Source organism: Thermobia domestica, chromosome 10, assembly GCF_964235325.1.
Source record: "Thermobia domestica chromosome 10, izTheDome1.hap1.1, whole genome shotgun sequence".
Classification (NCBI taxonomy): Eukaryota; Metazoa; Arthropoda; class Insecta; order Zygentoma; family Lepismatidae; genus Thermobia; species Thermobia domestica.
This window is the reverse complement of record NC_137463.1, coordinates 185,357,961-185,373,229: the sequence shown is the minus strand read 5'-3', so window position 1 is coordinate 185,373,229 and position 15,269 is coordinate 185,357,961. Positions and strand designations below refer to the sequence as shown.

Here is a 15,269-nt window from a genome sequence, read left to right as displayed (position 1 = left end):
AAGAACGAGGGAGAGAATTGACTCCGTTCACTTCACCTCTGCTATCTTTGGTTCGATACTCGTCCACCACCCTGGACATAAATCAAGCATTCAAAATTGAATCTAAAAACCAGCATTCATGCTATCCTGAACCTTCACTCCGGGCCTCAGTTTTATTCTACTTGCAATATTACAAGTATTTCTGCATTCAGGCAGAAAAACTACAAAGTTACTTCCACCCACCACTAAGGATGAAAAATTACATTAAGAAATTTTACTAGCAGGGCAGTTGGAAGGCATAATGGTTCATCTCTCACAGTCAGAATCACCGGAGTACCGACCAGCCTTGTAAAGTTCGAGAAACTGGTCTTGAATAGCTAGTCACTCGCCGTTTTAAATTGTTCTGTGAGCCCATAAAAAATTAGAACGTATAGCTATCTGTTTTGAAATGATGACCTTTTGAACTACTAGTGGCACGACACTCACTTGGTTAGAACCAGTCAATCACGTCAAAATTGTTGCTGACGTTGAAAACTAAACTTATTCATAAATCTTTGTTAAAAAAAAAATAAAAAAAACACTAAATATCCCTCGTCGATTGAGTGTAGGCGAAACGGGAATGCCTGTTTGGCTTACATCTACGATAGGATTGAGATAATGATATATATTGCTGGAAGGTCCGTAGGCGAAACGGGAATGAACCATTTGAATTATACTGACATAACCTAAGAAATGAATGTGATTTATTGAAGAATTCGTACATAAGGTGTAAAAGGACAGTTTGTTTTAAATAAACATCGCCTGTAATTAATTATTCTCTTTTTCTTAAGTCTTGTAAGTAATGAAAGAAATCCAGTTGGTATCTTGAACTGCTCAGATACAGTGTTTTACCTTCGTAATATGGAAAATATAATACTGAGAATGTGATAGCTGCTAGGATTGAATCCTAAATTGCAAGCGCATGCACATACTTTAGTAATATTCAGATCTTTGACATAAATGATTCATGAAAAACATTCAATATTATTAATAAAAAATCATAGTAAAATTTTTCTCTAACTTGTGGCAACCCTGCGTATATTTTATCATATATGAAAATCTCAACCCTCCGTTTTGGCCATTAGTCAAGATTTTCGTGCCTGGCATGGATTTCAAGTTCATGATCAATAGCAAGATAAGGTAGTTGAGCAAATGTCCAACATTTTAACGCTTGGGCAAAACATACTTGAGAAAATGACCTGATCCCAAATATTTCTCTGCTAAATAAGTATAGTTATGTGTACAAATGTGTATCGAGTTATGATTTTTTTTTTTTTTTGGAGGGAGGAAAGGTCCGGAACTGGTGGAGCACCCGTGAGTGCGCTCCTGCTTCAGAGTAAAAGATATCAAGAAGTAGTATTCCAATATGGATTCAGTGTTCCTAGAGTACTTCATCTCTTATCTTAACACTATCCAAGCTGAAAGTGGTAGAAATTAATCATTCCAGAATGAAATGAAATCTTGCTGGTTAACATCTCACGATTATGCCCTTTAGGCTAAGAGAGACAATGGTTAAAGTAAGTGAATGATGGTGGAAAAATGGTGGAATGAGAAAGTGGAAGGAAACGGAGTATCCGAGAAAACCCACGGATTAATCATTCTAGTTTTAACGTGTATCACCATAGAACAAAGGCGGTAATATACAGAGTGAAGTTGTGATTTTGTGGGGCTGCGTGCTGGAATGCTGCGTGCTTAGATGATTAAATGATAGGCCTTTTTATTTGCCAACTCAAATAGTTTATCCAGTGCTAAAACATATGTAATGTTGCTATGCACAATTCACAGTCTACCGACACACATCCATACGATGTCCTAACGAGTATGTCTGGCGTATTGTTTCATGTGCTTTGGATGTTCGTTTTGGATATCAATGGATCCAGACGTCAAGGGACCAGGACTAATTCCCTGGCCCCCAAGAAGCCCCGACCTCACATCATTATAAATACTTTAGGACGTATCAAAGACATCGTGTACCGTATTAAAGTAGATAATGTAAACCACTTGATGAGCAAGAGTCAATTAAGCAATTAACATGCTTGACAGGCTCTGGTGTGAAATTATCATGATCTGGATTTTATTTTACAATACTTTGTCTGCGTTCTCCCCTCGAGGTAAGTTACCACGTTTCACAAGAACACAACATAACAGGCATAATTATCGTTTTATACTTTTAAGCTTTAAATGCTTTGACAGAATTCGCGAAGACAAAACAGTTTGGATAAATAATAACACGAATAATCTGCTTTCGATCGGCGTTCAGTTTCTTTGTGATCATGGTTTTGTCTGTTAATGTTGATCCTAGATATTTCAAAATGTCCGTTTTGTCGAAATTCCATGTATTTAATCCCCCCCCCTACATTTACTTCTGACTTCATGTCACTGGAAGCGTTTAGTCATTTCTTATTGTATATTAAAAACATTACGCCTCAATTTATTTTTAAGAATGCATTAACTTATTTGTGGGAATCTTCTACGTTCTTGCATATTTAAAACTTTAGGGGGTGAGCGGTAGGTGGAGTTCCATTTTTAGGAAACCACTCCGTACATACACCTGCCATGTTTTTCTATTCAACCACCGTAAACGTTTATATTTTCTCTCAGAGTCGAATGAGGGCCTGAGTCAATGCATCAGTGGTTGATAATAATTAGACCAAGATCTCATAATGCGATTCGCTTTTACTTCGTCTTTCTTGACACCCAGTTTAAAATTGTTAACATTCGTTGCATATAAACTAGTGGAACTCGTTAAATGTTTGTCCTTGGCTCTAAAAATGTTTCTTGATTATACTTGGCAACACTTTTACTAGGTTTTTCTTCTTCAACAACTTTTTTTTCTATTCTCCTGAGTTTTTCATGCAGCAATGGCGCATTTTTCCTCATTGGAACGAATTTTTAATCCTTTATATGTTCACTTCTCTGTGACTGACGAAAAAGGTTCCCAAAACGGAACTAGCTTTTTCTTAATTACTGTGCACCATCACTTTTAATGTATTCATAAAAGTTCTCCCGTCCCTTCCTTGCTCTATTAACCACCAAGCATAGACACTTGTGGATATATTTTTTTTTATCTTAGTTTTTACAAGAGATTTTCGGTTGAATACTTAATCTCGTTCTAACTAGGAAGATATTAAGGCTCCATTTTTTTTTGTCTTTTTTTTTCTGATCTTTTATTTTGTTCACGTGAATTTCACGTTATTAATCGTAGGATTTTCTAATGAGCGTTCATTTCATCCCTCATTATATGTAGATAACGGTGTCTGCAAAGTTTTAGAACAATGTTTTTATCCATCAGAGTTATTGGTGGTTGAGGAAATCTTCCTTTTATCCCTTACTTTGAGTTTCTCGAAACACCTGATGCTTTCTTTAGCGTTTCTTTCATGGTTGGCCTATATTGGGGATTCTCTGTGGCATTTATTGGACACGCATGAGACATAAATTTCGTATTCAAACTCACTCCAAAGTTGTGGTTTGAAACGAAACCGCTGTTAAACTCGTATTAGCTACATGTGATTGCTTTTGTTCTGTCCGGTAGGGTATGAGCGATTCAATTTGTTTTAAGAAATATCAATTTTATGAATCATTATGTTGTAGATGTTCGTATAGGTAGTAGAAGCAAATCCATATATGGATTCTTTATTAATTATTTTGATTTACGAACATATTGAAGTCTATCTCTTGCCTTTAAAAAAGAATTGAAAGGGCGAAGCCACGTGTAATATGATTCAAAGAAAGTAATGTTGATACTTTTATTTTAGTTGAATTTCTATATAGACTTCTGTGTATTTTGCCATTCATATAAAACCCTTTTCTACAAAAACTAGAATCCATACTGCTCTGATCAGAGTTTGTAACACTGAAAATATATTGCATTTGCAAATTTCAGATAAAATAATTGGAAACAAATTGATCAAAAAGCTTCTGTGTTGTCGCTATAAGTTGATTAGTTAAATGCAGTTATAACATTCATGTTTACCATACTATCGTTTGTTTCTCTTTGCAGGCACTCATGCATTAGAAGCTGATACTGAATTAAGCCCTGTGCGGCAACGAAGAGGTGCCTCCAGGGGTACACCAAAACATGCTGCCTCGGGACACGATAGTGTGTTGCTCTTAGAACACCACCATAACACAATCAGCAAAAACGCAGCCTCTTCTAGTAATATTACCAGCAAGAAAAACAGGGCGAACATCAACGCCAACAATAAAATCAAAATGGGCTCCAACATGAGTCGCCATTCGGACAAGGGGCTGTCCCGACGAAGCCAGTCAAGTGGGAACTTATGCACAGTACGGAAAGGTGGTAGTGGGGGATGTGGAGGGGCTCTTAACGCCAGAGAAAAGATATGTGGGTCATTACCCAATCATTTAGATCGAAAAAATAGCGAAGATGAAATCGACGAAGTGCAGAAGAATAATAAACGAAACATGGAACTAAGGTTTCATAACTTGATACCAGGCTGTAACAAGCCAAGGACTTCTGACTGCACACATGATCAAGGTTACGGGTCAGAGAGGTCACCGGATGAAGAGGATCGGCCGGTTGTAAAGACTGAGCTTCTGCAGAATGGTGCCAAAAAGGAGCCTTCCGTTGGCAGATGGAAGTACCCATTCATTACCAAAGGTAAGTACAGTTAAACCTCGTATTAATTATTGGTTTTGTACCTTGAATGTTAATTATTGCTTTTGTAATATCACATTTCTGGAATATTTCTTATGTATTACACAAAAAAGTGTAACCATACATATATTGTAATTAAAGTGTAGGACAGAGTCTATGGAGTATGGGCTAGGCGAATGAAATAAAGACTGTCACTCAACTTTGCCATATGGTAAGGGCCGCGGTTCGAATATAGCCTTTTTACAAGAGAGTGGTGATGGACTTTTCCAGATATAAAGTACGTCCATTTTTTATACGGTGATGTAAAATATACTCGTATATTTATGAAATGGGTGGCAAGGAAGAAATTCTTCCTTGATGGTCCGCAGAAATTACTTGACGAGATGGAAAATCCCTCATCCCCTCCTCCCGTTGACTCAAACCTTGGTATCAAAAAAAGTGTTGTAAACGAACTACAGTATGAACAGATGAGGTCACGCACACACACACACACACACACACACATATATATATATATATATACAGATGATGATCAGAAAAATGGAAACACCTGTAGTTGGCAACACGTCAGATGTGTGGGTTGGCAGTGGTGTCGTGGCGCCCGCAGCGCCGACCGCTGGTGGTGGTGTGATAGGTCGGTCTCCATACTACGTCAGGCGCAGTAGAACAGCAGTGTCCAGTGGCTGCAGCAGACGGAGGTAGTGTAAAATGGGATACCTCTCAGATTTTCAAAGAGGGCAAATTGTTGGTGCGCGGTTATGTGGAGTGAGAGTGACAGCAGTGGCTACTGTGTTAGGTGTGTCGCGTGGGACAATGTCGAAGGTGATAGCGGCCTACACAACACACGGAAAAACCACATCGGGGAAGCGGAACAGTGGGCGGAAGAAAATCATGAGTGACAGGTCAGGCCGGGTATTAAAGCGCATTGTCACGCAGAACCGTCGTGCCACTGCGGAGCAAGTGACGGAGGAACTCAATCAGTACCTCCCCCACTCTGTTTCGACAATCACAGTCCGCCGCGAATTACATGACATGAACTTACGGGGTCGTGTTGCACGGGCCAAAGCGCTCATCAGGGACCATAACGCTTTCGCACGCGCAAGTGGTGCCGCGACCATGCAACTTGGATCGTTGAGGACTGGAAACGTGTGATATGGTCGGATGAGTCATCTTTCACCCAATTCCCAACCACGGGCCGTGTTTATGTGTGGAGAACGCTTAAAGAAGCTTATGATCTGCAGTGTCTCCGCCCAACTGTGAAAAGTGGCGGCGGCTCGGTGATGCTGTGGGCCGCCATATCATGGTTTTCATTGAGTCCTGTGATCACACTTAGCAGACGAATCACTGCCAACGATTATGTAGCAATTTTAGGATACCATTTGTATTCTATGGTCCGGATGTTGTTCCCGGACAATGACGCCGTCTTCCAGGATGATAATGCACCCATTCACATAGCTGGTGTTGTTGCAGAGTGGTTTGAGTAACATCGGGATGAAGTTCAACACCTCCCCTGGCGCGCCCAATCAACAGATCTCAATATAATTGAACATCTGTGGTTCGTCTTGGAAACACGACTCCGGCGACGATTTCCACCTCCATCCTCTCTCACAGAACTGGCCGATGCCCTGCACGAGGAATGGTGTAAAATTCCACTTGCTACCATTCACGACCTCTATGCCTCCATCCCACGTCGCATCAAGGCTGTTCTAAAGCGAAAGGTGGCCCGGCACCATATTAATCTGGTAAGTTGCAATTTCGTTCAGGTGTTTCCATTTTTCTGATCACCATCTGTATATATATATATATATATATATATATATATATATATATATATATATATATATATATATATATATATATATATATATATATATATATATATATATATATATATATATATATATATATGAGTGTGTGTGTGTGTATGTGTGTGTGTGTTGTTCTCTGCTTTAACAAGGAGCTACGAAGGTGCGGCAACACTGCAGCCCTGTCATTTGCTAATTGTGTCGAAAGGAAACTCGAACCGCGCGTTCAAACGCTATAAACACATAGAATTACAATATATCGTTTCCTTTAAAAATGTTTATTATAACGTGGAACTTTTGTTTGGTGTTGGAATGCGATATTTTGATGTACCGTAAGGAAGTGAAAATATTACAAAATCAAGAGCGACTTAATTTGTTGTTTTTGTCATTGGTACTGGTAATTGTAATGTATACGGCCTGGACCTGCAGTTTAGCGTGTGATCGAATCATACATGAACACCGACCGGGAGTCAAACCTGGGTGTCCCACATTGAAACCTCATACTTTAAACATTTTTTAAAGAGAAATTCCGTCCAAAGAGGATTCTTTCCTCTGCATGGTCTTTCAATTCTTGTCAGTCCATAGCCAACATAATATAATCTGAGAGATATCAACACAGAAAGTTAGAGGATAGTTAAAAATCACATGTTGTTCAATGAGACTGAATCCATAATGAATTGCGCTTTGAGACCTGAATCCGAATGCCCGAAATCACTTGGCTAGTATTATCGGCACCATTTAGCCACGGGCAGATGTAAATGAATTATTTTACATACGTATAAATTAACTATTAACGAAGTTTTAAACTGAACTAAAATGAAGTCGATACAGCGCACGATAGACTATATGACTAGCAAGATGTCGTAAGACCTACTCAGTAATGGATGATCATCGTAATGGCGTTTAACGCTATTATTTCTGATGTTCTAAATGAGTTGGCTCCCCTTAATTCAAATAGCTCCGCAATTGCCTCACGATGCTGAATCAACAATAACAATCTATCACTCCACCAGGAACTGAATTCAGTACATGACGCATCAAAGACATGCGTGCTCATCATCCGACTACATAGGAACACTGTTTTAAAAGTCTTCCTTTTGAAAAAAAAAATATATATATATATATTAAATTTGTATACGTACGTTTTTAACAACAGAATCTACAACACAAGAGACATTAAAATAACTATACAGGAAAGAAATAAGTAAATGCATTCCATTAGTAATTGAATTTACCTCGTAAAATAAGTGGATTAAATCTTCAAAATGAAGTCGTCCTTGGCTTCACGAAGATCGAAAAGTAACGCACATTGTATTTCTTGCCAAAAATTGTATATCTATTTAGCTAAGCCAAAATATGTACCCTACATGTCTTACCTGTTTCTCAACATAAGAACCGAAATGCTTCAGACATTTCTTATAGTGTGGCATTTGTTTTTGCGTACATTGTTCATAAAGTTCCGTTTCCTTAGCGACGGATTAAACTTTTTCAGCCGAACCGATTCGTTGTCATCTCATCAATTGTTTCAAAGGTTTAAAGAGATGAAAGCCTGGAGAATGCGATTTCCCAGCCAAATTAAGCAATTTCAGCTTCTGACAATGACTTCTGCAGCAATCATAAGTTGACTGAGAGGACGCGAATTGATAAGATTTACTGGAATATCTTCAAAGAAGCCCGCTTCATCTGACCAAGTTGTTGCGGTCAAGTATTCAGCACACTACACTTTCACAAAAAGCTCACTACATTTACCTCTTCTTTGTAGATAACATAAAAAAAAATTTTTTTTGTGAAGTTCACCAAACTTGTTTGTTCCACCAAGGTGAGAGACGATCTAATTGACCGATCTCTAGTGTGAACTTGAAACTAATTGACAGTCCTAACTCCCAACTTGATACTTGTTTCCTGTATTAAAAAAAAAAAAATAAATAAATAAATAAAAAAAATAAAAAATAAATAGCGTGTGCTACATTCCTATGTATCCTCGTATTTAGATTTGGAGGAGTGTTTTGTGACAATTTGATTACTATAATAGATCAATGGTTAGGAACTGGCCTTATGTAAAACATACGCTACTTATGGCTGAATGTAACAAAACTTTATGTTAGCGTAGTGTTTGTATTGTTGTATGCAGACAATAGAAACTACAGTAACAAAATCGAATAGTAGTTGCTAAATATTTGTTTTTGAGTTATAAATACATAATTCTTCTTTCTATACAAATACATAACGTTTTATATGCTATGTATGTATCGCATAAAGAGTACGTAGTCCTTCGTGTACGTCTGTCGGGAAAGACTACATGTACACGCAGAAACAGAAACCACACACTAGAGGGAAAATTACAATTATTGATAGTCAGAGGGTAAAATTAACAAAAGGCTATTCCTATTAATTAAGCAATCTTTCTAACTTACAAAACGAGCTGTAAATAGCTTACTTTTTTTTTTTTTAGATTAACATATTTTAATTACATAGTCTTTACTCACCCCCTCTTTTTCTTACACATAATACACAAATATTATTGGATGAAAGAGAAATCAAATTACGTACTTTTGCATGGTAATTTTGTTCTGTTGTATCCATACGCGAAGGCTACAAAAGCGAACGTAGGTAGGGGGATTGTCGTTATCTTGCGATAATTGGCCATTGGAAATTCTGTGTAGCCATGTTGCTAGGTAACGTGTATAAGGTCAACAAATGACATTGTTACGCTTGCTTGCTAGTGCCTTTGTTTCTGTTAAGGTTCCCCCAGTAATGTTTTTAGCTCTAAAAAAAAATGAATATGTAATAGAAAATGAAAATTGCTGAATCTTTTTTTATTTTTCTAGCTGAGCGGGAAAAGAGACCTCTAGTTGCTATTTTTTTTTAAATTACGCATTATTATAAATAGATGGTAGAGAAAGCCGGAGCTATGATCTTTAGTATCGATTTTGTATGATTTTATTCAACAGCGTGTCTGCATTAAATGGGAGGCAGACGACAATGCATGAATTAACCCTGAAACACCACGGATGCAAAATTAAATAGATTAAAAAAGAATGCTCTAATACAACGTTTGTTTGATTATCCGCATACAATTACTTCGTACTAAAATGCTAAATTAAACATCCAAATTTGCATTTCATAGCTTTTTGTGGCTTTATGACCAGCGTGTTAGAAGATAAAAGGTTGTCATATGTCAGTAAATTTAGCAAGCATTTGGAAGAGAGAAGGAGAGTTGAAGTAGTAGGGGTATTGTGTAAGGTATTCTATCTCAATACTAATCAGATCTGATTCTGGATAACCCTGCAGAGCATTGTCTGTGGGCTTGCAACTAGATCAATATTTCCATTGTTGTCCATTGTTGAATTCACTTTTTTTTTAAATATTGATTGCTGATGATACTTCTGGAATTATCTAATTTTCTACTGAATCAAGACTTATAATAAAAATGACATTCGTAAAAAGAAAACTGATATGCATGATTCTGGTTTCGATCCTCAGTGGAGGTCGCGGTGACCTAATAGTAGAGCGCTTACCTCTAATATATGAGGTCCCTAGTTCGATCCCAGCCCGCGCTACGAGATCTTTGTGGTGCACAAACACTGTGGGGTTTGGGGTTCTCCCGTTTCCTCTCGATTTCCTCATTTTACCATTTCATTCATTATCATCATCATTGTTTCCCGTAACCTTGGTGCATAATCTTGGAACGTTAAGCTAAAAACACAAAAGATTCTCGGGGGCATACTAAGACCTAGATAAAAATCCAAGTAGTGGTTCGAATCCTACTCGAAGTTGGACCACCCAGCTGGTAGGTAGACATATTACCAACTACGCCACTGCAACTCTAATAATAATAATAATAATAATAATAATAATAATAATAATAATAATAATAATAATAATAATAATAATAATAATAATAATAATAATAATAATGTTATCGATTATTATCTGTGACAGTTCAGTTTATCCGAATTCGGTGTAATATTGTTATCTTATTGAGTTCTGGTGCGTGTTTACTACCTTTAAATTTCTTGTCTCATATCTATTGAAGTATCATTCGGGGATATCGCTAAGATATGGAAATACTCAACTGCTGTATCCTTATTATAAAAGGGAAATGTTTCGTTTTATGAGTAACACTAAATTTCTAATAGTTAACAGTCGCACTAATAGGTGTCGCCACCTGTGCTACCTGAATCCAATAGATGGCGCTCTAGCAAGGTCCGTCGACCCTACTGTTCCTTTCCTCTCTTAAGGTCGCGTCATAACTACCCTTCTTGAAAACCCGAAGATGCAATAAAATTGTGACGTCACGGCGGGAGCAAAGACAGCTTTCACCCAAGGTCCTTGTCATTCACCCTTGTTATTAGTTTGATTTTTCGAGTGAAGTGAGTGATTCTTATTTTCCTGTGTTCAGAAAAATTAATTGCTGTAGTGTTCGTGTTACCTATAAGTATGCCGAATTGTGCGGTAAGTACTTGTCGCAATCATAGCAGAAATACGAAGGGTTCCGACGTTATTTATCATGTATTTCCCTCGGATTCTAAACTGCGGAAAGTTTGGCAAAACAAATGCTGTCGGAAAGACATGTTTAAAGTTGAAAACGCTCGCGTCTGTTCCGATCATTTTACTCCCGAAGCTTATGAACGTGACTTAAAATCTGAACTTCTAAATATTCCAGCCAAGAAAAAGTTGAAACGAGATGCTGTGCCTTCAATGAACTTACCAGTGTCATATGTGAACCACGTTCCTGTAAATATTGAAAGAAATAAGCGTACAGAAGCTAGGTGTTTAAAGAAAAAAATTTTGTCAGACATTGGGGTGCAGTCAGATGAAAAAACTATTGTGACTGAAATAAAAAATAACTCGTTGTCTGTGTTATCTTTCGTTTGTTCTGTGGAGAGTGAGGGGCATAAACTTAAGGAAGAGCTTTCTTATTTGCGCGAAGAGAACGAAAAATTGAAGTGTGACATTAGTATGTACAAAGCCGAAATAATAGATTTGCAAACAAAGTTAAAAGAATTGCAAATACAATAAAGAATTTCTTTCAAAGGCCAGTTCTAAAATAGAATATCGTGGTCGTTTCAATAGAGTGGTTATTAACCGGGTGGTGGGTATATTACGAAAAAGTTTCACACCGGGTCAAGTAAATGTGCTAATAAATGGTAAGAAAAAACTAAGATGGTCTGATGTAGATATAATTCCTGCATTAACACAACGCGCCATCAGTGACAAATTATATAATCATCTGCGGTTACAAGTTCGGATCCCCCTACCCAGTGTGTCAACACTTCGACGTTGGGTGCAAAAGTTACCGTTTTCTCCTGGTATTCTTACCCCAGTTTTGAAGATTTTGACGGAGCAAGGGCGCTACTTAAAGAGTATGGAGAAATATTCAGTGCTTATGTTTGACGAAATGAACGTTAACGGGCGCGTGTGCTATGACCAGGAGGATGATTTGGTTTTGGGCCCCCACAGAAATGTCCAGGTGGCTATGATTCGAGGTTTGACAGATGCATGGAAACAGCCAGTGTATTATGATTTCGACAAGACTATGAGTAAAAAGTTACTCTTTGAAATCATATCAAAAGTTGAAGTTTCAGGATTCAAGATAGTTGCAATTGTTTCCGATTTGGGTGGTGGCAATAGGAGGCTGTGGAATGAGTTACAAATAAATGCAGAACACTCATATTTTATGAATCCGGTGACTGAAAACGAAAAAATTTGGGTCTTTGCAGATTTGCCACATTTGGTAAAATTATTAAGAAATCATTTCGTAGATAGTGGCTTTGAACTGAACGGTGCAACTATCGAGAAAAGTCTTATAGAGATGCTCCTGAAACTTGACTCTTCAGAATTAAAACTTTTTTCAAAATTAGACTGGCATCATATTATGTTGCAGGAAAATGATAGACAAAGAGTTGCCCCTGCAATGGAGCTGTTTTCCCATCATACGGCTGCGCTTATTAAATATTTAATGCCAGAAAATGAAACAGCATACAGCTTCTTCCAGCTTGTAAATGATTTTGTTGACGTCATGAACTCTGCTGTTCCCATTGATTCCACCAACGAGCTTAAAAGTGGTTTTGGAGTACATTTTGAAAAACAAATTGGAATAGTAAACCAAATGGAAGAAACAATTAAAGCTCTGAGAGTAATTGGTAAAAACAATCTATTACCTTTTCAGCACGGTTTACTTGTGTCTATCAGTAGCCTTAAGGGACTTTATGAAAACTTAAAGACCATTGGATTCACGTATGTACTCACAAGGAAGTTAAATCAAGACGCACTGGAGAATTTATTCTCTCAGCTTCGTGGAATGGGACATTTCTATAATCATCCTCTCCCAGTAGAAGTTAAACATAGGTTGCGCCTTTTAATATTAGGATGCCGTTTACCACATCCTACAAGTGCTCCAGTAGAAGCAACTGGAGATGATATCATGACAAAGTCACTTTCCGCGATCTTATAGAGTCTTCTGGCTCTGGAGAAATTGTATCGGAAAATGAAGGCATGAAAGAAATGTCAGATTTCAGTTTGAATGAAGAAACAGATGACATAATTTTCACGCGGAGAGAAGAAACGGAAGCATTAAGATATGTGGCTGGATACATTGCAAAGAAATGTAAGAACTTTGGTGCTACAAGTCATATGAATTCTCATAATACAAATTTAGGATGGATAGAAGTCGCTTCGCGTGGTGGTCTCGTTTCACCTTCTTCCGGCTGGATGGAATCAATAAAAAAAATGTGAAGTAGTATTTCGAAAATTTCATAAGAAAACCGTGAATCGAAAAAAGAATGTGATTGGCCGACTATTTGATCTCCTAAGGAACACACTTCCAAATGAAGATCCAGCTATGTTGAAACTATTCGCCAAAGCTAGGACATTCTTCAGAGTTCGGTTTTTGAACAGAAAAACACGGGAACTTCGGAGGAGGAATGCTCTTAAACGAAGACAATGGATGCAAAGCTGTTCTTCAAGTGCTGCACAGTGATAAGGTGAGTACGTACTGTATCTGTATATAGTTTTTATTTTTTCACATTTTTAAAATTTGTTTTCCTTTGCAAATCGCTACGCTCGAACATTGGCTTAGCACACGATATTTGTCCCTGCTTCACCGCGGTGACGTCACAGTACAGCTGGAGAAAGTAGCTACGCAGAAACAGCGAGTTATGAAGCGACCTGTAAAAGCGCGGAACAGCGAACAGTAGGGTCGACGGACCTTGGCGCTCTAGATGCAGGGAATTTGTAGATTTGAAACCATTGTGACGAGTTAATTGTAATTTTAGAGAACTGCATTGTTTCAATTTAATTATTTTAAAATAGGGCAAGGACCGTGTAACTATATTTAGAATTGAACATTAATATTAGTATAACCGCAAATTAGTTGGTTGGCAAACTAAAAATGGAAAGAGTTAAATGTAAACAATTGCAACTCTTAAATAAGGGCGACTTTAACTTATAGTGTACAGCAAAGCGAAGGGTTTGAAGAGAGCAACTGGTATTCGCGAAATGAACAGCCATTGTTTTCAGTTTCTTTGTATTGGCCAATTCAGGAATTTTTATTTTCCGGCATCCGGAAAGCAAAATTGGAAAAATTCCGGAATTCGGAAAAATTTCAATTTCGGCAAAATTCCGGATTTCGGTAAAATTCCAGAATTCGAAAAATCCACAATTCAAAAAACTCCGGATTTCGGAAAAATTCGGAATTCGGAGAAGTTCCCGAATTCAGAAAAAATCCGAAATTTAGAAAGTTTCGGAATTCAGAAAGATTCTGGATTTGGGAAAATTCCAATTTTTTTTACAAATTCTGGAATCTTCTAAATTCCAAATTTTCTGAATTCCGGAAAGTGAAATTTCTGATTCCGAAAAATAAATTTTCCGGAATCCGGATTCGAAAAAATTTTGGCCTTCCCTAGTATTTATGATTGAGATAGTCCATTCTTTCACCTCGATTCTTCACCTTTACGCTCCAACGTAAAAGAAAACCAAATTACAATGGAGTAGGCTACATAAGAATCCATTTTGGTAATGATCTAATTTTGTAAGTTACTCTGAACTCAAACAAATCGTCGCAAATTGAATGATAATCTCCTTCATATTTGAGAGCTAAATGTTCTAATCTTAGCTCATTGGGCTGGAACCTTTTCCTTTGCATTAATGTTTTATTTCAGTCCATTCGTTAAATATTGGCTTTGTGTTATGCTTGTGGAATAACTATCGATAACCGCAGTTTGCATATTCATATTCTTGCGGTTTGTCATGAACACATTTTTTTTAAACCCATATATTAATATCTATATACCTATGCATGTACCTACCTATTGGGGGGGATTAATATTGGCACTTTCATCTGGTGCTGACGAGCCATGTTGGCAATTTGCTCTGGGGAAATTACGATAAGAGAACCAGACGTATGAGTGGCCGGAGGTAGGGTCAGACTAGTGGAAGGAGGAGTGGTGGTGTTCAATCTATGACGTGGCTAACGGTGGGCCATCGATTGATAGATAGATCAGAATATATGCATCGTGTCACACTAAATATTCTTGGCTCGTTGTTATGTAGTCGTCTCAGTTTTCACATACCTCGCTTTGCCGTTCAATCACGTTATTTTTAGTTATATCGTCCATTAGCGCTTTTCCGAGTGCTTTGCACAGAAAAAAAAAAAGTTGCTGTGATGTGTTGGGGTTCCATGTATTATATATATGGGTGTCTGTGATGACGTCATATTGACATCTATGGCTCGGATGGTCTCAGCTTCAAACCTAACTGTCATTTTTCTTCTTTTATCACATCCCTTCTCTATTTTCTTCTTTTTTTAGGGGAGGGGGATTTTGGCT

The 15,269-nt window shown here is 37.6% G+C and overlaps 1 protein-coding gene across 1 annotated transcript in view; it reads left to right on the top strand.

The window, feature by feature from the left end:
• Positions 1 to 15,269, top strand: part of LOC145662881 (multiple PDZ domain protein-like) — a 692,199-nt gene that overhangs the window by 537,445 nt on the left and 139,485 nt on the right. Inside the window, exon 2 of the mRNA XM_081728844.1 lies at positions 4,019 to 4,639. Within this exon, the coding sequence (XP_081584970.1) occupies positions 4,019 to 4,639 (621 nt within the window). The remainder of the gene's footprint in view (positions 1 to 4,018; positions 4,640 to 15,269) is intronic.